Source organism: Artemia sp. Qi Xiang Cuo, chromosome 2 (assembly GCF_049724085.1).
Source record: "Artemia sp. Qi Xiang Cuo chromosome 2, ASM4972408v1, whole genome shotgun sequence".
Lineage (NCBI taxonomy): Eukaryota > Metazoa > Arthropoda > Branchiopoda > Anostraca > Artemiidae > Artemia > Artemia sp. Qi Xiang Cuo.
Window position 1 is genome coordinate 35,134,361 of NC_142795.1, and position 26,927 is coordinate 35,161,287.

Here is a 26,927-nt window from a genome sequence, read left to right on the forward strand (position 1 = left end):
AGTCATCCTCAAAGACATATTCATCAGATTTTCGACTATGCTGAACAAAATATCTTTCTCAAAATTTTTATCGGGTGACTTCGGGAAAAAATTAGCGTGAGAGGGGGCCAAGTTGCCCTCCCATTTTTTTGGTCACTTAAAAAGGGCACTAGAGCTTTTAATATCCGTTCGAATGAGCCCTCTCATGATATTCTAGGACTACCGGATCGATATGATCACCCCTGAAAAAAAAAAACAAAAAAAAAAACAAAAAAAAAAACACACATCCGTGATCTTTCTTCTGGGACAAAAATAAAAAATTACACATTTTTGCAGATAGGAGCTTGGAACATTTGCAGAAGGGTTATCTGTTACGCTGAATCTGATGTTGTGATTTTCGTTAAGATTCTATAATTTTTAAGGGGTGTTTCCCCATTTTTTCAAAAATAAGGCAAATTTTTTCAGGCTCGTAACTTTTGATGGGTAAAACTAAACTTGATGAAACTTATATATTTGAAATCAGCATAATCCAATTCTTTTGATGTATCTACTGGTATCAAAATTCCGGTTTTTTTCGAAAGGAGCCGGGTCGCTCTTTACTTACAGTTCGTTACCACGAACCGTTTGATGCGTTTTGGATTTTCAATCTCGGGGATGTGCACAAATCAATCGACCTTATTCCTTATTAAATAAAAAAAAAACAAGTTTTTTTAACTGAAAGTAAGGAGCGACATTAAAACTTAAAACGAACAGAAATTATTCCGTATATGAATGGGGCTGTCCCCTCCTCAACGCATCACTCTTTACGCTAAAGTTTTTCATTGTTTAAATAAAAATAAAGTTGTGAGAAAGTCAAACTTTAGCGTAAAGAGCGAGGCGTTGAGGAAGGGACGCCTCGCTTTTTTTTATTTAATTTTTGAACGTTTTTGAATAAATGCAGGTTTTGATCTTGGCTCACCGTACATGAATAATTAAAACAAAATTTTCATATTAATTTACTTATTTTTGGATAAATTGCTTTCTCGAAAGTTGTTTAATTTTATTTATAAACGTTTTTATTAGTAATAAATATACGTAACGTACGAATTAACTTACGTAACAAATTTCTATATTTATATATTTTTAATACGTATATCAGGGGGTTCGCCCCCTAGTCAATACCTTGCTCTTTAAGCGAAAGTTCGAATTGTGTTCCAATTCTTTAAAAATGACCGCTTAATCACAAATGCCGTTAATTAGAATAAATAGCTCTTATGAAAGTACTAAAAAATCATTGGCTTAAAGAGCGAGATATTGACTAGGGGGTGAGCCCAATCGTATATGTAATATTTTCTGTTCGTTTAAAGTTTTGATGTTGCGGCTGTTGCAGTTGAAAAACTTGTTTTTTTATATTTAATTTCTGATCTTTTTTTAAATAATGCTGGGAAGTCCGGCGTCCCCTTCATAGCAATGTCCCTTCCCCCATGAAAACTTCCTTCATGGAAAGACCCTCCCACATAACCATTGAAAAAACTTCTTTTTTTTTAATTTAATTATAAGAAGGTACCGTCAATCAAGCAGTTCGTGGTTTCGAACGGAAAGTAAGAAGCGACTCGTTCTAATAGTAACCGAAACTCAACAAAAACTAGTTTCGATAAAAATATAAACATCTAAGAATAATTTTTTTTTTTAATCTTGATTATTTGAAATTTGTAAAGTTTAAAATTATCCACCAAAAATTACGAGTCTAAGAAAATTTGCCTAATTTTCGAAAAAGCGGCAAAACACCCCCAAAGGGCAAGGGATCTTAATGAGAATTTAATTATTGCATCAGATTCAGCATGTCAGAGCTTTCAAGCCTTTAGGGGAAAACATAGAAAACCAATGACCTTAGAATATTGAGAGAAGACTCGATCGAGAAGAAACAGAAAGTTTTAGCACTCATTTTCAAATAGCAAAAAAGATTGTGCCACTGAAAAGTGGCGTTTTATGCCAATTAAATGAGCAAAACAACAATTTTGGTGCAAACGGTGTTAAAAAGCTATTGAGCGAAAATTTTGAGATAGTCAATCAATCTAAAATTATGGACAAACTACAAATTGAGCTCCCCAGTTTCAAGGCAGCAATATCGAGCGGTGGCAGATTCGTTTCTAAAGGTGCACTTAGCCCGTACAAAATATACGGCTAATATAGAGTTTATTTTAAAGCTTCGTTTAACTAAAATGATTCATTTGAGGCTTTAAAAACCATTACAGAGGCATATAATTGCGCATCAGCTATTATGGAGAATGCCAGTGGATCTTTGTGTAGGGGGGAGAATGCCCGAAGCCTTGAAAACTGCGTTTTTAAAGTCCTTAAGCTCCCATGAGCCTTCAGGTAACCATAAAAGGAGGTTGGGGTGGGGAGGGTTAGCAATTAAACTCGAAACTTCCCTCGTTACCGGGGAACATTCAGGACTGCCCTGTAATTTGGTTGATGCGGGGTGATGGCTTTCCCCTTATTGTAGATTTCTTTCTGTGTAATTTAAAAGATTGCGTTCACTTACTTACTGAAAAAAGGGGAGAAGTAGAAGGAGGGAATCGCGAGCGCCGCTAGAAAATTTCCAGGGACTGGGGGGAAGGTTTCAAGTGATACCAGGAGCCATTACTGCCATTAGCACGTGCAAATTTGTATAATTTTTGAAACAGCTATTAAACCCCACCTCCAAAAAATGGAATGAAATCATGAGCAAAATTATACAACGAAATACAACTGGTATGATAACCCTAAAATCACTTTCTACACAATATGAAATTTATTATCTTTCTTATGAATTGACTGAACATTCAGACGATTACGGATTTCACTCTGATCTCCCTTAATTAGGAAGAATATATTTGTATTGTATATAAATATATTCTTCTTTTATATATATTATACTTTATACATATATATATATATATATATATATATATATATATATATATATATATATATATATATATATATATATATATATATATATATATATATATATATATATATATATATATATATATATATATATATATATATATATATATATATATATATATATATATATATATATATATATATATATATATATATATATATATATATATATATCCACTTTAAAAATGCAGTTTTTGAAGCTCTTCAGACACACTCCCCCACACACACAAAGTTCGACCGGCCCTCCTCCATAATAGCTGATACAAGATTACACAATAGATAGATAGATCGTGTATTTCAAAAGCCCAAGAGCCATATACACACAAAAATTTATGGAAAATAAAGAAATCACAACAGAACAAATCGCGAAACATACATTAAGAAGATAGATAGTGAAACATACCTTATGGTAATTTATCGAGAAAATAAATTTAATTCCATATAATTAATAATAATCAATTGTAAAAACTTTTCCTTCGTTCTAATCCCTTCTCTATATACGCACCAATACGAAATATTGTGGTTGGATTACTACTGTGTAAAATTTTAGGAAGCAGCAAAACAATCCCGTGTAAGTAATTTTCCCTTAAATCAGAGAGCACCGGGCACTTTCGGAGAAAATGGTCCAAATCTTCGTCCTCATCCCTACAAAGAGGACACACATACCGACCATCAGGATGTCCTATCCCCCTATCGAACACCATTTGCCTGCTCTGGATTGGAAGGCAATTCGCCCTAAGCTGAATCCATCGACATAAAATCATAGCCGGTAAATTGAATTTAAAATAAATTTCCTCTCCAAAACTAGGTTTAACCTGATTATAATGATTCAATGTAGCAGAATTTAAAACCAGCCCTTGCCAATACTGAATTTATTGACCTTCTTACATAAATCGTACCTGGCTTACTAAATTTGTTGGTGGATCACAGGAACCAAGACCATCTTTCCATAAGTAAGGCATTCCTACTCTTTCTAGTACTGACCTAATTTGGGATGGCCACAACGTTTTCGAACCATAATACTGGAGCTGGAGGGACTCCAACTTCTGTGCCACTTCTCCGCCCCAAATCTCTGCTCCATATTCTATGACAGGTAACAATTGTGTATTAAATATTCTTTTATGAATTTTTAGCTTTTTGATCCCTATAATCGTCGGATTTCTGAAAATTGCAGACATGGCCACTTTGCCTCTATTAATTAGTTCATCAACATGACTCTTTAAACTTCCATTTTCCGATCAAACAAATCCTAAATATTTTATTATTTTACAATATTGTACATAACTTTATAAGCCTCAAATGAATCAAATTAGTTAAATGATGTTTTAATTATAAAAAGTTTATTTAGCAGTTTATTTTGTATAGGCTAAGTACATCTTAAGAAATTCAATAAAAAGTTTTTTCAACTTAAAGTAAGAAGAAACATTAAAATTAATACAAACAGAAATTATTACGTATATGAGAGATGTTGCCCCCCTCCTCAGCACCTCGCTCTTCGCGCTAAAATGTTTTAATACCTTTTAAAAAAGCTTCTTATTGTTCTAATTTAAACAACCCTTGTGTTTCAGAAGTCGTTCTTAAATAATTGGGATAAATGCAAACTTTAGCGTAAAGAGCGAGACGATACCCCTCTGGGAAAAAAGAAACACGCATCCGTCATCTTTCTTCTGGCAAAAAAAAAACACACGATTCTGCTTTTTTGCAGATAGGAACTTGAAACCTCTACAATAAGGTTCTCTAATACGTCGAATCTGACGGTGTGATTTTCATTAAGATTCTTTAACTTTTAGGGGATGTCCCCCTCCCCTTTTTGGAAAATCAGGAAAATTCCCTCTGGCTCGTAGCCTCTAATGGGTAAATCTAAACTTAATGAAACTTTTATATTTAGAATCAAATAGTTCGTGGAAACGAACTGTAAATAAGGAACGACCCGACTCAATACAAACCGAAACTCTAAAAACTGAATTTTGATACCAATAAATATATCAAAAGAATCAGTTTATTATGTTCATTTAAAATATATATGTTTCGTTAAGTTAAGTCTTACTCATTAAAGACTGCGAAACTGAGAAAATTTGCAAGGGTTTCGTAAAAAGAGGGAAACACCCTTTGAAAATCCTACCATCAGATTCAGCATATCCGAAAACTCTACTATAGAGGTTTCAAGCTCCTATCTGCAAAAATATGGAATTTTGTATTTTTTGCCAGGATAAAGATCACGAATGCATGTATATTTCTTTTTTTTCCAGGGGTGGTCGTATCGACCCAGTGATCCTAGAATATCGTGTGAGGGCTCATTATAACGGAAATTAAAAGTTCTAGTGCCCTTTTTAAGTGACCGAAAAGATTGGAGGACAACTAGAATCCCTTCCCCGCCCCTTTTTGTCCAAAATCGTCCAATCAAAATTTTGAGAGAGCCATTTTGTTCATCATTATTGAAAAGCCCAATAACTATGCCTTTGGATATAAAATGACCCACCGCCCACATCCCCAGGTGAAAGGTCTTTTAGTTATAAAATGTCCCAATTGTTTACGCATAGTATTTGTTATTTGGAAGTAGGCTATGTATATATTTTCGTATGGGGGGGGGCCTAATTTTCTTCTGGGGGTTTTTCCACAAGCGAATTTTCCATTAAGAGGGAAGTTTCCAGGGGGTGAACTTATCAGGGGAAAATACACACTTGGAGAATTTGTCAGAATTCATTAACAAAATTTGTATGTCTTGCTTTTTCTTTTCAATTTTACGTCTCAATTTTACGCGTGGAGTTGTTAAGGGTAAGTGTCATTTACCCTTAAAGAGCAATTGGGTAAATTTTCACCAGGATTAAATTGTCTAGAGGATATTTCCGTGGGGAGAGGGATTTTTCCGTGGAGGTGGGGCCAGATTTCCTGGCAGTATAAAAAGCGATCAGAAATTAAATATAAAAAATAAGCTTTTTTCAACTGAAAGTAAGGAGCAACATTAAATCTAAAACGGACAGAAATTATTATGTATATGAAGGAAATTGTCCCCTCCTTAACACCTCGCTCTTTACGCTAAGGTTTGAATTTTGTCCCAATTCTTTAAGAACGACTCCTGAAACACAAAGGTCGTTTAATTAGAACAATAAGAAGCTTTTTTAAAAGTCCTAACAAACTTTTTAAGAGCGAGGCGTTGAGGAAGGGGCAATCCCCTTCATATACGGAATAATTTCTGTTTATTTTAAGTTGTAATATTGCTCCTTACTTTCAGTGGAAAATTGTTTTTATTTTTTTTTATTTAATCAGCATAATAAGCTAATTCTTTTGATATATCTAGGCTATTGGTATCAAAATTCTGTTTTTAAGAGTTTCGCTAACTATTGAAAGGATCGGATAAGGAGCTTGAAACCTCTATAATAGCTTTCCCGGATACGCTGAATCTGATGTTGTGATCAAACAGTTCGTGGTAACGAATGTAAGTAAGGAGGGACTCAGCTCAATAGTAACCATAACTCCAAAAACCGGAATTTTGAAACCAATAGATATAGTAACAAAATCGAATTACTATGATGATTTCAAATACATAGGGTTCATTGAGTTTAGTTTTACCCATCAAAAATTATACGCCTGATAAAATTTACCTTTTTTTCGAAAAAAGGGGAGAACACCTCCAAAGAGTCAGAGAACTTTAATGACTTTAATCACACCATCGTATTCAGCGTATCAGAAAACCCTACTGCGGAAGTTTCAAGATCCTATCTGCAAAAATGTTGAATTTTGTATTTTTTGTCAGAAGAAAGATCACGGATGTGTGTTTATTTCTTCTTTTTTTTATTTCCCCAGGGGTGATCGTTTCGATCCAGAAGTCCTAGAATATCGTAAGAGGGCTCATTCGAACGGAAATTAAAAGTTCTAGTGCCCTTTTTAAGTGACCAAAAAATTGGAGGGCAACTAGGCCCCCTCCCACGCTCATATTTTTCCCAAAGTCACCCAATCAAAATTTTGAGATAGCCATTTTGTTCAGCATAGTCGAAAATCTAATAAATATGTCTTTGAGGATGACTTAATCCCTAACAGCTCACGGGGGAAGGGCTGGATGTTATGAACTTTGCCCATTGTTTACATATAGTATTGGTTACTGGGAAGTATAAAGACGTTTCAGGAGGGATTTTTTTCTAATGGGGGGGAGGGTTGTTGGAGAAGGGGGTTACGGGGGAGGACCCTTCCATGGGCGATGTTTCCTTGGGGGAAGGGTCATTTCTATGAAGGGGCCGCGATTACCCAGCATTATTTAAAAACGATCAGAAATTAAATAAAAAAAACAAGTTTTTTCAACTGAAAGTAATGAGTAAGATTAAAACTTAAAAGAAACAGAAATTATTAGGTATATGAGGGGGTTCGCCTCCTAGTCAATACCTCTCCCTTTTCGCTAAAGTTTTTTTTAGGAGTTTCAAAAGATCTATCTATTCTAATTAACCGGCCTCTGTGATTCAGGGGTTTGTGATTCGAACAAAATTCGAACTTTAGCGTAAAGAGCAAGGTATCGACTAGGGAGCAAACTCACTAATATACTTAATAAAACATACGAATATAGAAGTTTGTTACGTAAGTTAATTTGTAAGTAACGTCTTAACAAAATTTCGAGAAAGCCACTTAGCCAAAAAAGTAAAATTAATATACAAATTTTGTTTTAATTATTCATGTACGGTGAGCCAAAATCAAAGCTACATTGATTCAAAAACGTTCAGAAATTAAATAAAAAAAGGAGTTTTTTTTAACTTAAAGTAAGGAGTGACATTAAAACTTTAAACAAACAGAAATTATTCCTTATATGAAAGGGGCTGTCCCCTCCTCAATACCTCGCTGTTTACGCTAAAGTTTGAATGTCACACAACTTTATTTTTTAAAACAATAAAAACTTTAGCGTAAAGAGCGAGGTATAGAGGAGGGGACAGTCCCTTTCATATACGGAATAATTTCTGTTCGTTTTAAGTTTTAATGTCGCTCCTTACTTTTAGTTAAAAAAAAACTCTTTTTTTTATTTATTTTCATTAGGATTCCTTGAATTTTAGGTGTTACCCCATTTTTCTGGAAATCAGGCAAATTTTCTCAGGCCCGTAGCCTTTGATGGGTAACACTAAACTTGATTAATTTTATATGTTTGGAATAGGCATAATAAGTCGATTCTTTTGTTATTTCTATTTATATCAAGATTCCGTTTTTAGAGTTTCTGTTACTATTGAGCCGCGTCGCTTCTTACTTAGATTAAATAAAAAAAACTAAGTTTTTTAAACTGAAAGTAAGGAGCGACATCAAAACTTAAAACGAACAGAAATTATTCCGTATATGAAAGGGGCTGTCCCCTCCTCAACGCCTCGCTCTTTACGCTAAAGTTTTTTATTGTTTTAAAAAATTAAGTTGTGAGAAAGAGTCAAACATTAGCATAAAGAGCGAGGGGTTGAGGAGGGGACAGCCTCTTTCATATACGGAATAATTTCTGTTCGTTTTAAGTTTAAATGTCGCTCCTTACTTTCAGTTTAAAAAACTTGTTTTTTTATTTAATTTCTGATCGTTTTTCAGTTAATGCAGCTTTTCTTTTGGCTCATCGTCATTGAATAAGTAAACAAAATTTGCATATAAATTTCAGTTTTCTTTTGCTAAATGGCTGTCTCTAAATTTGGTTCTGACGTAATTTACAAATTAACTTAGGTAACGAACTTCTATATTCGTATATTTTTCTTCTGGCAAAAAATATAAAGTTGCAGATTTTTGCAGATATGAGCTTGAAACCTATGTAATAGGGTTTTCTGATACGCTGAATCTGACGGTGTGATTTTCATTAAAATGTTTTTACTTGTAGGGGATGTTTCCCCCCTCTTTAAAAAATCAGGTAAATTTTCTCAGGCTCGTAGCCTTCGATGAGTAATACTAAACTTAATCAAATTTATATATTTAGAATTAGCATTATAAGTCCAGTCTTTTGATACATTTATTGACATCAAAATTCCGTTTTTAAAAGTTTCGATTATTATTGAGCCGTATCGCTTGTTTCTTTTATTTTTTTTTTATTATGTATATGTTATTACTTATATGAGGGGGCTCTCCCCTTGGTCAATACCACGCTCTTTACGTTAAAAGTTAAAAGAAATTTTTAATTCACACACCCCTGAATCACAAAGGCCGTTTAATTAGAATAGCTAGATCTTTTGAAAGCACTAAAAAAAATGTAGCGTAAAGAGCGAGGTATTGACTTGGGGGAGAACCCCCTCATATACGTAATAATTTCTGTTCGTTTTAAGTTCTAATGTTGCTTCTTACTTTCAGTAGAAAAAACTTGTTTTTTTTAAATTTAATTTCTGATCGTTTTTTAAATAATGCTTGGAAATCCGGAGCCCCCTCCACAAAATATCCCTTACCCCAAAGAGATATCCTTCGAAGAAATATTCTACCGAGTAAGCCCCTCCTTTAGCACCCCCACCAGAAACAAATCCTTCCGGTAAATGGATGTATACTTCCCAATAACCAATACAATATGTAAGCAATGGGCAAAGTTCATAACTTGCAGCCCGTCCCCTGGAAACTGTGGGGGATTAAGTCATCCTAAAAGACATATTTATTAGATTCTCGACTATGCTGAACAAAACGGCTATCTCAAAATTTTACTTGGGTGACTTTGAGAAAAAAATGAGCGTGGGAGGGGGCCTAGTTGCCCTCCATTTTTTTAGTTACTTAAAAAGGGCACTAGAACTTTTAATTTCCGTTCGAAAGAGCCGTCCTACGATATTCTAGGACAACTGGGTCAATACGATTACCCCTGAAAAAACAACAATAAAACAAATAAACACGCATCCGTGAACTTTCTTCTGGCAAAAAATGGAAAATTCCACATTTTTGTTGATAGGAACTTGAAACCTCTACAGTAGGGTTCCCTGATACGTTGAATATGATGGTGTGATTTTCATTGCGGTTCTATATTTTTAAGGGGCTATTTCCCCCTTTTTTCTAAAATCAGCCAAATTTTCCCAGGCTCGTAACTTTTGCTGGGTAAGATTAAACTTGATGAAACTTATATATTTGAAATCAAAATTAAAATCTGATTTTTTTGATGTATCTATTGATATGAAAATTCCGTTTTTTAGAGTTTCAGTTACCATTGAGCCGGGTCGCTCCTTACCTACAGTTCGTTACCACGAACTGTTTGATTTCATTACCACGAACTGTTCGATGAATCTACCACCGCACGGCATTACTACCTTTGAAACTGTGAAGCTCACTGTGCAGTTTTTTCATGATTTTAAATTAATTGGTTATCTCAGAATTTTCCATCGATTGCTTTTTGGCACCCTCTGCGCCACAATTGTTGTTTTCGCCACAAAATGGTAGAAAACGCAACTTTTCAGTTGCAAAATTGTTTTGCTACTTAAAAAGGGTACAAGAGCCTTCAACTTCCTTTTGAATGAATCTCATTCTAATACTCTAAGTATTGGATCGGGAAAATACTCTGAAGTGTTTTCCCGAGTCACATCTTACTTACAGTTCGTTACCAAGAACTGTTTGATGAGATAATCTGTAAATAAACCCTTGCAATTACCCATTAATTACATTTGTTGCACCCGTAAATGCTTTCAGTATAGCAGAACCTTCATTTACCTTTTTACTATTTTTTATACTCTTTCACTTTTTACTCTTTATTTGCTTTTATATTTTTATTTAACTTAAATTTATTTTCAGAATTTAGTAAATGTTGTTATTACAGCAGAGTAGAGATGTAAAAAAGAAGAAAAAATAAAAACCATTTGGGCAAAACATAAATGTTTTGGCGCAAAAATATTCGTAAAAATCTACTCAACAAATGTCCCAAATCGCTCGAAATCGACTCTGCAGAAGGGAAAAGAAGGAAGGACAGGGGGAAATCTTGGGCTTGAAGTCTAATAGAGGTAATATCCAAATAAAAATAATATGATATCCAAAAAATATGAAATCCAAATTCTAATTTGTGCAGTATCTTCTAGATTGACCGGTCCTTTCCTATTCATTCAAATCCCAGAAGACCGAAAATGACATCAGATACGAAAAATTCCCCTTTTAGTAGACAATTTTCACCCTGAACTAGGTCAGAAGAAGAAGAATGCCTGTAGTGACATATTTTGATATTAGAGACGTTTCACTTAAATTTCATTTTCACAAATCAAGCCCAAACTCATGTTTCTTCTCTTCTATTCCGATCCCAATTTTGACTCCCTGCTCACAAATACATATGAGTATATAGCCTATGTCTTGTGATCTGTTTCTGCAGAATGGTATGTGCTGTAGAGTAAACACAGATTGTCTCTGAAGTGTTTGTCACAGATTGTCTCTGAAGTGTTTTCCCGAGTCACATCTTACTTACAGTTCGTTACCAAGAACTGTTTGATGAGATAATCTGTAAATAAACCCTTGCAATTACCCATTAATTACATTTGTTGCACCCGTAAATGCTTTCAGTATAGCAGAACCTTCATTTACCTTTTTACTATTTTTTATACTCTTTCACTTTTTACTCTTTATTTGCTTTTATATTTTTATTTAACTTAAATTTATTTTCAGAATTTAGTAAATGTTGTTATTACAGCAGAGTAGAGATGGAAAAAAGAAGAAAAAAGAAAAACCATTTGGGCAAAACAGAAAAGTTTTGGCGCCAAAATATTCGTCAAAATCTACTCAACAAATGTCCCAAATCGCTCGAAATCGACTCTGCAGAAGGGAAAAGAAGGAAGGACAGGGGGAAATCTTGGGCTTGAAGTCTAATAGAGGTAATATCCAAATAAAAATAATATGATATCCAAAAAATATGAAATCCAAATTCTAATTTGTGCAGTATCTTCTAGATTGACCGGTCCTTTCCTATTCATTCAAATCCCAGAAGACCGAAAATGACATCAGATACGAAAAATTCCCCTTTTAGTAGACAATTTTCACCCTGAACTAGGTCAGAAGAAGAAGAATGCCTGTAGTGACATATTTTGATATTAGAGACGTTTCACTTAAATTTCATTTTCACAAATCAAGCCCAAACTCATGTTTCTTCTCTTCTATTCCGATCCCAATTTTGACTCCCTGCTCACAAATACATATGAGTATATAGCCTATGTCTTGTGATCTGTTTCTGCAGAATGGTATGTGCTGTAGAGTAAACACAGATTGTCCAAATCAGGCCGACATGCTTAAATACCGAGCTATCAACTTTCCAGTCTGCACTTTTAAATTCTCATGAAGTCATGTGGTCGGCAGTCATGCCGTTTCAATAGGCTGTGCTTGCCGGTGAACTATGGAAGTAGTAAAAACCAGAAGCTCAACCAATGTGAAGACAAACATGCTACTGTTTTGAGGATGATGACTGACTGCTTTAGGTGGTAGGATGGGGCACCGCATCCACTTACGGAAAGGCAGTTACCTCTTAAACAAATATTGTATATAAATCGTTTGCTTTAGCAGACATTGCTTTCGGATGGCTATGCAAGTTGGCCAACCATCGAAGTCACATCTATCTTAAGGGAGCGTAAGAAAAATGGTGTCCTACCCCCCAGTTCCACTTCTACTATGAAGGGAATATCTTTCATGAAGCCTACTCAAAAGGCACTCAAAAAGAGGCATGATTGCTTGAAAATGATACCAACTTGTTGGTCTTGGTGATACACTGTGCATAGCCTGGACAAGCACTCCTTTATTTCCATTTTAGAATTTCAGCTAACATTGAGAAAATTTTTGCATCTGTTACTTGTAAGGAAAGCTACCTCCAGATGTGACAAAGTGAATGTTATCCTCCGAGCAATTCAGGGGCAGAGCATCAGTATTGAGTACCACGGCTTTTTTAAAACCAGGCAAAGGTTTTACAGCTTCAACAAGGGAAAATTCATTGCAACAGGAAAAATCCATGCTTTTACTGAGCTAGGTCTGACGAGTCTCTATCTAAGCATTTCTTCATATCAAGAGTAGCCAGCGCAGCTAGCATTGTGCACCCCAACCGCTTACCTTTCAGGCTTGTTGCCGAAAACCCCAAAACTTGCGTGTTTATTTTCAAGTAATGATGATTGTGCTCAAAGACAAGTCTAATACCTGTAGACGCGGGGTGGAGAAAATCGTCAAGCAGTTATGCACCTTTTATGACTGATGTACCACCTTGTCCTAAAAGCCTTCTCAAACTGGATCACTGCAGCTGTACGGACAACTAAGATGGTCTTCAACGCATTTACAAAAATAGTAACATTCTTAGGATTGTTGCTTGTAGCCAGTGCTACACACTACTTTAAAGACAAGCTGGGTTAAAGTTTCTTGGGACCATTGAGATCCCTCTGTGCGATGAATCTTATGATTAAGTCAAAATCTGCGTTTTCTACTATTTACGATAAAAAGCAAATTTGTCATCTAGGAACAAAGTTTAAAATGGCCATCTTGTGATATTCATATTAGAACTCCAAGTACTAAAAGTTGAAAGGAGGGAGAAGATAAGAGGGAGAGAGTCTTGAAAGGTCATGAAAAAAAATTAAAGAAAATTTTCACCTCAGATTTGCCCTCTTTAGAACTGAAAAAAAGTACATTAAAATATCGCTATAAGTAAGTTTTAATCCCCCTTCTTTTTATAAATCATGGTTGCAGCATCCACGGCAAGCTAGTAAACAATGAGCTTAAGCCCATAGTAACGAAAAATTTTGAAATGCGCTGTGAAAAAAAACTGTCAAGCAAGGAAGAGCCACCAAACGAAGTTGATTCAGGAATGGTTACTATTATTTTGATTAATCTTAATTGCAATAAAAAAAAAAAAAAAAACTAAAAGTAAGGAACAACATTAAAACTTAAAACGAACAGAAATTATTACGTATACGAGGGGGTTGTCTCCTCCTCTGTACCTCGCTCTTTACGCTAAAATTTGAATTTTTGTTCTAATTATTTAAGAATGACTCCTGATGCACAAGGACCATTTAATTAGAATAATAAGCTTTTCTACAAATTCAAAAAACACTTTAGCGTAAAGAGCGAGGCACTGAGGAGGGGGCAACCCCCTCATGTACGTAATAATTTCTGTTCGTTTTAAGTTTTAATGTTGCTCCTTACTTTCAGTTGAAAAAACTTGTTTTTTTTATTTTATTTCTGATAGTTTTTAATTAATGCTGGGAAATGCAGCCCCCCTTCTCATGGAAAATTCCCTTCCCCAACAAAAACTCTTCCATGGAAAGATCCTCCCACGTAAGCACCCCTACCAGAACATTTTTATACTTCCCAATAGCCAATACTATATGAAAGCAACGGGCAAAGTTTATAAGTTGCAGCCCTTTCCACGGGATGGCTGTAGGGGGTCAAGTCATCCTCAAAAACATAGTAATTAGATCTTTCGACCATGCTGAAGACAATAGCTGCCTCAAAATTTTGATCGGACAATTTTGGACAAAAAAGGAGGGTTGGAAGGGGCTAGCTACCCTCCAACATTTGTGGTCACATAAAAAGGGCACTATAACTTTTGATTTCCGATCAAATGAGCCCTCTTCCGATCTTCCAGGATTATTGGTTCGATACGATCACCATTGAAAAAAAACAAAAAAAAACAAAAAACAAATAAACACGCATCCGTGATCTCGCTTCTGGCAAAAACTTCTAAATTCCGCATTTTTGTACTCAGGAGCTTGAAACCTCTACAGTAGGATTTTCGGATATATTGAGTCTATTGACGCGGTTTTAGTAAAGATCTCTTGAATTTTTAGGGGTGTTCCCCCTTTTTCCAAAATTAGTCAGATATCACCCGCCTCGTAAATTTTAATGAATACCATTGAACCTCACGGATTTCATATATTTTTCCTAAGTATCAAAATTTGACTCTTTTTGTATATTTCTTATTATCAGAGCTGGTTATTACAGCCTTTGTTACTATTGAACCGCATCATTCCTTACTTACAGTTCGTTACCACGAACTGTTTGAAAAGTTTATCGCAAAAATTAATTTACGGAGATTTAAAAAGATAGCTTGAAACCCCTCATAAACGGTGTCGAATCGAAATTAAAACTGCACTATTGGAATCACCATAACCGAAAGCCCATCTAGGAGAATTACAGTCCCCTATCTTGTCTAACAAGAAAATCCCTTTTTTGCATGGGAAGCAGTGACGTCTCCTTTCTTTTTCTTTTTTTCCCCTTTTTTGTCCCCGCTAGTGAGGTAATGAAACATCGTAGAGGAGTTTATTTGGGTTCAGAATAATAGAGGAGCCCAATATTAGTCCACATTCGTGTTCACGATCCTGAAATTGAAATGAGGTACTATTCAAATAAAAAGTAGGCTACTAAAAAAAGTACGTTTTACATTCCTCTTATCTCGTTTAAAGTTGATTTGGGGCACTGAATGATGGAACTTTCCCTCCAAAGTAATTTTCGACTTTTACATTAGTAGATTATCCTTTTCTTACGTTAGTAAGAGACGACTTCTTGAACCCTCAAACTTTTGAAGAAACTAAACTTCAAATTTTCCCCCTCTTTCCTCTAAAAAAGGGGTGCTTCTGCAAGGTTGATTTCGGTTGATTTTGGGTATTTCGTTAAGTAAATTTTTCTGAGATATTTGATGCCAAAAATGTTTCTGTTGCTCAAATGGCAAGTGAAATTGTATCTTTCCATAATGATTAATTAAATGAATATTAACTAGTTAGTACAAGCGTTGACAATTTTTGTAGGTTCATTCCTTGGTTCCTTCAGTAAATCTTTGAGAATACATTTTACAAATTGAGCATGTAATAAAATGTGTAAACTAACCTGGACCTCTGAACGGAATAAAACATGTTCCCCATTTGAATTGATGACCAACAGTAATCAAGCTATCACGGAAGTAGAAAAACACATAAGATGTTCCAATTATACTGTATATACTCGTAATTATTTGACAGAAAATCATTGAGATACCGACACCCTAGAAAGGAGAAGCTTATTTAAGAAGCTATGGAGTTAAGAGCGCACCATTAGAATTACAACCAGGGACAGTTCTAAACAATGGACTTTGCCCCATTTATCTTGTGTTTTTTTTAATAAATACGTGTTTTGTTGGTTGAATACATCGAAATTCAGGCAAACTACAACCCCAAAACAGCAATGGAATCCAAGGTATAAAAAAAGACCAGAGTTATTCGACTCAGCTGTTGTAGGATATTTATCTCATCTTCCCATCTTGTGTCATAGTACAAAAATAATTTATAATAGCGTCAAAATTTTCTCAAATCTTAGAAATAAAAAAATCTACGTAAATGCTATGTGAATACAAGCATAAACAGTGACGAGGATGAGTTGAAATTAAATTCAATTTTGGATATATCAAGTAAAAACAAGATATGATATGTTCCAATAAAAAAACAGGAAGAGGAAAATATAGATAGGTAATAGAAAATCTATATGAAAATATAAAAATAAAAAGAAAATGTAATAGAAATTCAACCTACCAAGAGATTGAACTTCTCAAAGCCTCATGAGGGTGGCAAACGAAGTAATTCCTTCATTTCTTCAAACTTGGTTTTGCTTAGAGGCTTCTATCCTGTTCTTACTTTAATTAACTTAAATCTAGGCTATGAGGGATATTAAAAGATTATTTTATTTTGTTGGAATCTAAATTCAAAAGAGAATTGTGTTTGTAGTGCATACCTGCGTTTAATCATTCAGCTGGATTGCCATATCATTTTGAGCTGTTTTCAAACAGTTCATGGTACCGAACAGTAAGTAAAAAGCGAATCGGCTCAATGGTAATCGTAACTCTAAAAAAAGATTATATCAATACATACATCAAAAGAATTGGCTTTTATGCTGATCCAAATATATAAAATTTATTCAATTTAGTGTTACCCATCAAAAGCTACGATCCTCAGAAAAAATGTCTGATTTTCAAAAACCCCCCACATGACCCCCCACAGCCCCTGGGGAAAGGTCTGTAAGTTATGAAATTTGCCTATTGTTTACGTAGAGTATGATTAAACACGTTATGAAACTATGTGCTATTTGCTTATGTCCCGTTGATACCATTCCAAACGAGTGGGGATTCCCCTCATATTCCTAAACATTGCAAAAAGATAACAGTATGAACGGGGATTCCCCGCACAAATTTGTTTCAACTCCAAGTTTTTCAACCAGAGTGGTGTTTTTTTCGATCTGTCACCAGTTTTTTATGCAGCCAATAAGAGAACTGCTAAAATATTATTTTCCCTTTGCATAACAATTCGTCATTGAAATTTAGTTGAAAACAATGGATTCGTCAATTGTCAATGTGAGTACAGCTTATTAAATTTTTTAATTTATTTCCAGATAAAAAGCATTTACCAGTAAATTCAAATTTCAGGGGGACTTAGCCCCCCGCCCCCCACTCCCAACAATAAAAAACCCATACAATAGTATATTCGATAGAAAACGCTAAGTATGCTTTTTTCTATTATGTAAAACAAAAACTCTCTCATCCACTGTCGTGTTACGAGCTTAATTCCTTACTGTTAGCTATTTCGTTCATAAAAAAAAAATGCCCCATTTTCCCAATTATCAGAAAATCTTTTTTCTAGTCTAAAAAACACATGTGTTTATAATTACAGAGAGTCCCTTTTGAAGTCAGAGTTTAAACGTGTCTTATCTGAGTTATGAAAACAAAAGGTTGATGATTAAGACAAGGATTTGTGTAATTTTAAACGCTTTGGCCATTCAAAAAAGCGAGGATTTCTGTTAAATAAAGGATTCTTGTACATTTTAAAATAGCTTATTTCGTTCCAAAGCTTGGCTTTTTCATAACCAAAGGTTCAAATTTGACCCAGCGAAATTTATTTTCTATACTTTTCTTACAAGAAACTAGAGTTTACGGTCAAAAACCCTTATTAGCTCAGATTTTATAGGAATAGTTTTTTTTTTCGATCTGAAAATAGACTAAAGTTTCAGATTTGAACCAGAGAATTGTATTCTCCATAATTTTCTTACATCTTCGGAAATCATTAACGATTCAAACATTTTTTCGACCAGATGAGTTTTTGAAAAGCACATTCAGCATGGCGTGCGCTATTTTTTTATCATGAACCCTTTAGAGACCAATTTGATCAACTTGGAGAAAGTTCAAATAGAATCGTTAGTGATATTGATATTAGTGCGTAAACTACAAACTGACAAAAAAATATCCAGAACTTTTTTTTTTATAGCCTTGACTTTGAAGACATTTCTTCATCTTAATTGGCTTTAGAAATATCATGCAAAATAAAACTAGTGACATGATTTAGGTTGTATGATAAATTTAATTTTTTTTTTTTTTAATTCAGTAGTTTTTCATTAAGAACACTCAATATACTAAAAGTGTCCGATTAAAACTTCCACCTTGACCATCGAGGCTGTTAGCAGAACTTCAAAAAGATCATTTATGAGTGCTGGTGTATCTGATGAAATAATTTAGGTCGTATGATAAATTTAATTATTTTTTTTTAATACAGTAGTTTTTCAGTAAGGACATTCGGTATCCTAAAAGTGTTTGATTCAAACTTTTACCTCAAGAATGGGATTGTCTTGAGGGAAAATTTTCCATGGAAGAGGTGGAGGGTATTTTTACGTGAAAACAACTTCAACCGTGCCCAGCCCCCCGCGATCAGAAATTAAATTATAAAAAAATTTTCTTCAACTGAAAGTAAGGAGCAACATCAAAACTTAAAAACGGACAGAAAATAGAGGCTGTTTCCAAAAGATCTAGGATTCATTAACTTTAGTGCTGTCAGTAAAAAACTATGGGTTTGAGAAAATTGTCTGACTATCGTGTGTTATTGTTGACTGTGTGTGTTTGGTTTATGTGTGTGTGTGTGTTCTCTCTGTGTGCGTGTTTTCTTGAGTGTCCTTACTAAAAAAAAACTACTGTATTAAAAAAAAAAAAAAAAATTGATAATACGACCTAAATTATTTCATCAGAAACGCCATGTCTCGTCTCTCTGTGTGTTTGTTGACTCTGTGTGTGTGTGTATCGTTTCTCCGAACGGGTAATCTCTGTTTATCTTGTCTGGGTGTTTGTTCCCTGTTTGCGTGTGTCGTCTGCGTTTGTCTGCCGTCTCTGTGTGTGTTTGTCCTATCTGTGGGTGTCTGTATTGTGTGTATGTGTGTGTAGTATCTGATAATTTTTCTTATCTGTGGGTGTTTCGTATCTGTGTGTGTGTTGTCTCTGTGTGTTTGTCGTCTCTGTTTGCGTGTCGTCTCACTATGTGTTGACGTCTCTGTTTGTGAGTCGTCTCTGTGTGGGCATTGTCTCTATGTGTGTGTCATTTCTCTGTGTGTGTGTGTGTGTGTGTGCGTGTGTCGTTTCTGTGTGTTTGTCGTCTCTTTGTGTGTGTCGTCTCTATGTGTAAGTCGTCACTTTGAGTGTGTCGTCTGTGTGTGTGTGTCGTCTGTGTGTGTGTGTTTGTGTCGTCTCTGTGTGGATGTTGTCTCTGTGTGTGTTGTCTCTATGTGTGTGTCGTCTCTATGTGTGTTTCGTATCTGTGTGTGTGTGTGTCGTCTCTTTGTGTGTGTCGTCTCTATGTGTGTTTGTCATTTCTGTGTGTGTGTCTCGTCTGTGTGTGTGTTGACTCTGCGTGTGTGTATCGTCTCTGTGCATGTGTCGTCTCTATGTGTAGTTTCTGTGTGTTTGTCCTCTCTGTGTGTGATTCGTCTCTTTGTGTCTGTCGTCTTTGTGTGTTTGTCCTCTCTGTGTGTGAGTGGACTCTGTGTGTGCGTTTCGTCTCTGTGAATGTGTCGTCTCTATGTGCGTTTTGTATCTGTGTGTGTGTTTGACGTCTCTCTGTCTGGTTTGTCTCTATGTGTGTGTGTTGTTTGTGTGTGTTTGTCCTCTCTGTGAGTGTGTCATCTCTGTGTGTGTTTCGTCTCTGTGATTGTATTCTCTGTGTGTTTGTCCTCTCTGTGTGCGTGTCGTCTCTCTCTGTGTGTCTTCCCTGTGTGTTTGTCGTCTCTGTGTGTGTGTCGTCTATCTGTGTAAGTCTTCACTGTGAGTGTGTCGTCTCTGTGTGTGTGTCGTCTCTCTATGTGTGTCGTATCTGTGTGTTTGTCGTCTCTGTGTGTGTCGTCTCTATGTGTAAGTCGTCACTTTGAGTGTGTCGTCTCTGTGTGTGTGTCGTCTCTGTGTGTTTGTCGTCTCTGCGTGTGTGTCGTCTCTATGTGTAAGTCGTCACTTTGAGTGTGTCGTCTCTCTGTGTGTGTCGTCTCTGTGTTGATGTTGTCTCTGTGTGTGTATGTTGTCTCTATGTGTGTGTCGTCTCTATGTGTGTTTCGTCTCTGTGTGTGTGTCGTCTATTTGTGTCTGTCGTCTCTGTGTGTTTGTCCTCTCTGTGTGTGATTCGTCTCTTTGTGTGTGTGTGTGTGTGTCGTTTGTGTGTTTTTGTCCTCTCTGTGTGTGATTAGTCTCTGTGTGTTTGTCCTCTCTGTGTGTGAGTGGACTCTGTGTTTGCGTCGTCTCTTTGTGTGTTTCGTATCTGTGTGTGTGTTGTCTCTGTGTGTGTCTGTCGTCTCTGTGTGTGTCGTCGCTATGTGTGTCGTCTCTGTGTGTTTGTCGTCTCTGTGTGTATGTGTGTCATCTGTGTGTGTGTGTCGTCTCTGTGTGTATGTTGTCTTTGTGTTCAATAGTCGTTCTTTGGTCTTGATTTCACCTCTTAACTTAAACAGCGAGGCATTCAATAGTCGTTCTTTTCCATGCTATTAAAAAAAGTACCATTGTTGCATCTCTGACCGATGAAGTCATCGCGCCATCCCCCAAAAAATACTTTTCAGACATTTCTTTTTAAAACTAATTCCCCCCTCAAGACAATCCCATTCCTGTCGACTTTTGGAAGGTGTTTCTTCATTTTTCGATAATCAGATAATTTTCTCAAACCCATAGCTTTTGACTGGCAGCACTAAAGTTAATGAATCCTAACTCTTTTGGAAACAGCCTCTATTTTCTGTCCGTTTTTAAGTTTTGATGTTGCTCCCTACTCTCAGTTGAAGAAACTTTTTTTTTATAATTTAATTTCTGATCACGGGGGGCTGGGCACGGTTGAAGTTGTTTTCAAGTAAAAATACCCTCCACCTCTTCTATGGAAAATTCCCCCCTCAAGACAATCCCATTCCTGTCGACTTTTGGAAGGTGTTTCTTCATTTTTCGATAGTCAGACAATTTCTCAAACCCATAGTTTTTGACTGACAGCACTAAAGTTAACGAATCCTAAATCTTTTGGAAACAGCCTCTATTTTCTGTCCGTTTTTAAGTTTTGATGTTGCTCCTTACTTTCAGTTGAACAAACTTTTTTTTATAATTTAATTTCTGATCGCGGGGGGCTCGGCACGGTTGAAGTTGTTTTCATGTAAAAATACCCTCCACATCTTCTATGGAAATTTCCACCCTCAAGACAGTCCCATTCCTGTCGACTTTTGGAAGATGTTTCTTCATTTTTCGATAGTCAGACACTTTTCTCAAACCCATAGCTTATTACTGTCAACACTAAAGTTAATGAATCCTAAATCTTTTGGAAACAGCCTCTATTTTCTGTCCGTTTTTAAGTTTTGACTTTGCTTCTTACTTTCAGTTGAAGAAATTTTTTTTATAATTTACTGTCAGATCGCGGGGGGTTTGGCACGATTTAAGTTTTTTTCATGTCAAAATACGCTCCACCTCTTCTATGGAAAATTCCCTCCTCAACACAATCTCATTCCTGTCGACTTTTGGAAGGTGTTTCATCATTTTTCGATAGTCAGACAATTTTCTCAAACCCATAGTTTTTTACTGACAGCACTAAAGTTAATGAATCCTAGATCTTTTGGAAACAGCCTCTATTTTCTGTCCGTTTTTAAGTTTTGATGTTGCTCCTTACTTTCAGTTGAAGAAAATTTTTTTATAATTTAATTTCTGATCGCGGGGGGTTGGGCACGGCTGAAGTTGTTTTCACGTAAAAAATACCCTCCACCTCTTCTATGGAAAATTCCCCCCTCAAGACAATCCCATTCCTGTCGACTTTTGGAAGGTGTTTCTTCATTTTTCGATAATCAGACGATTTTCTCAAACCCATAGCTTTTGACTGGCAGCACTAAAGTTAATGAATCCTAAATCTTTTGGAAACAGCCTCTATTTTCTGTCCGTTTTTAAGTTTTGATGTTGCTCCTTACTTTCTGTTGAAGAAACTTTTTTTTTATAATTTAATTTCTGATCACGGGGGGGCTAGGCATGGGTGACGTTGTTGTCACGTGAAAATACCCTCCATCTCGTCCATAGAAAATTCCCCCCGGCAGACAATCCCATTTCTGTCAACTGTTGGAAGATGTGTCTTCATTTTTCGATAATAAGTCAATTTTCTCAAACCCATAACTGTTGACTGGCAACACGAAAGTTAGTGAATCCTAAATCTTTTGCAAACAGCCTCTATTTTCTGTCTGTTTTTAAGTTTTGACGTTGCTCCTTACTTTCAGTTGAAGAAACTTTTTTTTATAATTTAATTTCTGATCGCGGGGGGCTGGGGCACGGTTGAAGTTGTTTTCATATACAAATACCCTCCACCTCTTCTTTGGAAAATTCCCCCCTCACGACAATCCCATTCCTGTCGACTTTTGGAAGGTGTTTCTTCATTTTTCGATAGTCAGACAATTTCTCAAACCCATAGCTTTTGACTGACAGCACTAAAGTTAATGAATCCTAAATCTTTTGGAAACAGCCTCTACTTTCTGTCCGTTTTTAAGTTTTAATGTTGCTCCTTAATTTCAGATGAAGATACTATTTCTTATATTTTAAATTCTGATCATGGGGGGCTGGGCTTGTGTGAAGTTTTTGTCAAGTCCAAATAAGCTAAACCTCTTCTATGTAAAATTCCCCCCTGTAGACAATCTCAGTCAGGTCGACTTTTGGTAGGTGTTTCTTCATTTTTCGATAATCAGACAATTTTCTCAAACTCATAGCTTTTGACTGACAGCACTAAAGTTAATGAATCCTAGATCTTTTGGAAACAGCCTCTATTTTCTGTCCGTTTTTAAGTTTTGATGTAGCTTCTTACTTTCAGTTGAAGAAACTTTTTTTATAATTTAATTTCTGAGATCGGGGGGCTGGGCACGGTTGAAGTTGTTTTCACGTAAAAATACCCTCCACCTCTTCTTTGGAAAATTCCCCCCTCAAGACAATCTCATTCCTGAGGTAAAAGTTTGAATCAAACACTTTTAGGATATCGAATGTCCTTACTGAAAAAATACCGTATTAAAAAAAAAATTAATTAAATCTATCATACGACCTAATTATTCCATCAGATACACCAGCACTCATAAATGATCATTTTGAAATTCTGCTAACAACATCGATGCTCAAGGTAAAAGTTTTAATCAGACACTTTTAGGATAGCGAGTGTCCTTACTAAAAAACTACTGAATTAAAAAAAAAATTAAATTTATCATACGACCTAAATTATTTCACTAGTTTTATTTTGCATGATATTTCTAAAGCCAATTAAGATGAAGAAATGTCTTCAAAGTCAAGGCTATAAGAAAAAAAGTTCTGGATATTTTTTTTCAGTTTGTAGTTTACGCACTAATATCAATATCACTAACGATTCTATTTCAACTTTCTCCAAGTTGATAAAATTGGTCTCTAAAGGGTTCATGATAAAAAAAAAAATAGCGCCCGCCATGCTGAATGTGCTTTTCAAAAACTCATCTGGTCGAAAACATGTTTGTTATCGTTAATGATTTCCAAAGATGTAAGAAAATTATGGAGAATACAATTCTCTGGTTCAAATCTGAAACTTTAGTCTATTTTCGGATCGAAAAATAAAACTATTCCTATAAAATCTGAGCTAATAAGGGTTTCTGACCGTAAACTCTAGTTTTTTGTAAGAAAATTATAGAAAATACATTTCGCTGGGTCAAATTTGAACGTTTGGTTATGAAAAAGCCAAGCTTTGGAACGAAATAAGGTATTTTAAAATGTATAAGAATTATTTATTTAATAGAAATCCTCGCTTTTTTGAATGGCCAAAGCGCTTAGAATTACACAAATCCTTGTCTTAATCATCAACCTTTTGTTTTCATAACTCAGATAAGACACGTTTAAACTCTGACTTCAAAAGAGACTCTCTGTAATTATAAACACATGTGTTTTTTAGACTGGAAAAAAGATTTTGTGATAATTGGGAAAAAGGGGCATTTTTTTTATGAACGAAATAGCTAAAAGTAAGGAATTATGGTCGTAACACAACAGTGGATGAGAGAGTTTTTGTTTTACATAATAGAAAAAGGCATACTTAGCGTTTTCTATCGAATATACTATTGTATGGGTTTTTTATTGTTGGGGGTGGGGGGAGGGGGCTAAGTCCCCCTGAAATTTGAATTTACTGGTAAATGCTTTTTATCTGGAAATAAATTAAAAAATTTAATAAGCTGTACTCACATTGACAATTGACGAATCCATTGTTTTCAACGAAATTTCAATGATGAATTGTTATGCAAAGGGAAAATAATATGTTAGCAGTTCTCTTTTGGGCTGCCTAAAAAACAGGTTTCCGCTCGAAAAAAAAACCACTCAGGTTGAAAAACTTGGAGTCGAAACAATTTTGTGCGGGTAATCCCCGTTCATACTGTTATCTTTTTGCAATGTTTAGGAACAGGAGGGGAATCCCCACTCGTTTGGAATGGTACCAACGGGACATAAGCAAATAGCACATAGTTTCATAACGTGTTTAATCACGTGTAGAGGTCCCATAGAATAACAATGGAAAGAACATAGCGCTATAAAATATCATGGAAAGTGACATTAGCCCTTAGAATAGCATGGGAGGGGACACGGAAGAGCATGGAAGAGAACATAGGGCCTTAAAATAGCATAGGAAGGAATGTAAACCCTTATAATAGCACAGAAAGGAACATAAGCTCCTAGAATAATATGGGAGGGGACATAAGTCACCTAAATCCATATGTACATGCTCTGGAAAGACACCAAGGAACATAAGGCAAGCAAATCCATAAGTACATGATCTAGAAATGTTTTTCCTATATGTGTAAGCAAATAACATGGAGATTCCTATATGTCTAAGCAAAGTATAACTTAGATTACTACTGTTATTGGGAAACATACATACATTTCTCGGAAAGGGGGGATTTTCTGTTGGGGTGGATTTCAATGGTGGGTTTTCCATGGGAGGGAAGTTGTCGGAGGTGAACTTTAAAGGGGAAATTCTACACTGGGGGATTTGACAGAATTCTTATACGAAATTCCTTTATTTGTCTTCTTTCTATTTGCCGACTCAATATTAATACCAAAACATTCCAACTCTCATTGAGCTTTCAGATAAATACAGAATTAGTTCTAAGGGAGAGACGAGGGGAGGGTGGAGGTAGAAATTGATATATAATCCCCCGGTCTGTATCCTGGAATTTTGTTTAGGGGGTTATTTTCTCGGGGGGGGGGTCAAAATTTATAAAAACACATAAAAAATCTGAAACTGATATTTAATCCCTCTTGAATTTTGGGGATTTTTGTGGTCTACGCTATTATTGTGAAAGTAAAGAATAATATTAAACCCTAATGAGCAGAATTTATTTCGTATAGGAAGGGGACTTTCCCTTCCTCATCCCCAGCTCCACCTAATGGTCGCAGAAACTTCGAAGGGTGTTCATTCGACCAGAAATTGAGAGCTGTAGTCCTTTTTTATAAGTCAAAAATGATTAGAGACCAACCAGCCACGAGGAGGAGTATTTTCCGCGGGGGGGGGGCATTTTTCGCAGGGGTATTTTTGCGGGGGGTATTTTCCGGGGAAGGGGGTATTTTCCTAAGGGAGGGGTAAACGCCGGCTCCCAGTTTTTCTTTGGCAAAGATTTTTCTCAACATTCATAATAAATGGGCAAAAATTGACTTTAATCAAAAATTTTACCCATTATTATATATTTGTATATTTTTCTTTCAATTACTTGGCTTGAGACAAATGCTAAAAAATAGTACGAATATTTTAATTGCACCTATCCCATTCAGACAAGCTAAAAAGGTTCTTGTATAATTTTCTCTATATTCCCAATGATTCATTTATTTTTCAGTTTTTTTTTTCAAATTCCTGGGCATCTGCCCGATTGTGGTACCAATATGGCCCAAAAATGCAGCGGTCCTAGGATATCGGAGGAGGATTCATTCAGACTGAAATTAAAAGGTCTAATGTTCTTTTTAATTAAAAAAAAGTGGAGTTTTCTGTCATTTTTCGACGCAGAACAACAAAGTTGGCCTACAGAGGGACAAAACACAAAAAAGCGAAAATTAAAAAACTGCAAATAGATTTAAATGTATCGAAAAGCTAAATTTACCTTCCCACTTTACAGATACAAAGGATTGAAAATAAACGCTTATCCTTAAAAAAAATTGTATCATTCTTTAAGTCATAAACTGATGGACTTTAAAAAGAAAAAAAAACATTTAAACCGTTCTCCATAATTAACGGTAAGTAAGAAAAGGCCTTTGTTAGTTGCAACCGGAACTCTAAAAACCGGTATTGTGAAAATATATGCAAAAAGTGTAATTTTTATGCTGGTTCCATATGTACAAATTTAGTTAAGTTTGAAGTTACTTATAAAAATTCTAGAATTTATACATAATTTTAGAAGGCGGGGACCTACTGGAGTGGCGAATACTCAGTAAAATTATGCCCCCACTTTATACTCAGATTTCAACCCTATGTCTGCAATAATTAAAAAAAAATTACATTTTATGCGATAAGAACTGTCATTGACACATGTTTGTTCACTTTTTTTTCCAGCTGTAATCAAATAGAACGAGTGATTAGAGAATACTGGAAGAAGATTCATCCGAACGGAAATTTTAAATTACAGTGCCATTTATGAACTGCATATAGAGTTAAGGTCGATATAGACAACAGTTTGAAAACTTCATTTGAATGATTTGATTAAATTTGACACTTCTCTAATTTTTGTGCAATATTGCCTTGTACATTCCCCCACCAGCTTTAGGGGGGAGGCCAGTGCATTATTCCGTTGAATGGAAGAGGTAATTCGAGTCTCAAAAATTACACAAAAGTCCAAAAATTCCAATTCTTCGAGGGGAGTCC

At 35.4% G+C, this 26,927-nt stretch overlaps 1 protein-coding gene across 2 annotated transcripts in view; it reads right to left on the reverse strand.

Annotated features, from left to right (window-relative positions):
• bdg (sodium-dependent transporter bedraggled) overlaps positions 1-26,927 on the reverse strand; it is a 194,357-nt gene that overhangs the window by 77,548 nt on the left and 89,882 nt on the right. For both annotated transcript variants that reach the window (XM_089100627.1, XM_089100621.1), the window contains one exon: positions 15,643-15,796. In XM_089100627.1, coding sequence (XP_088956753.1) covers positions 15,643-15,796 — 154 coding nt within the window. The remainder of the gene's footprint in view (positions 1-15,642; positions 15,797-26,927) is intronic.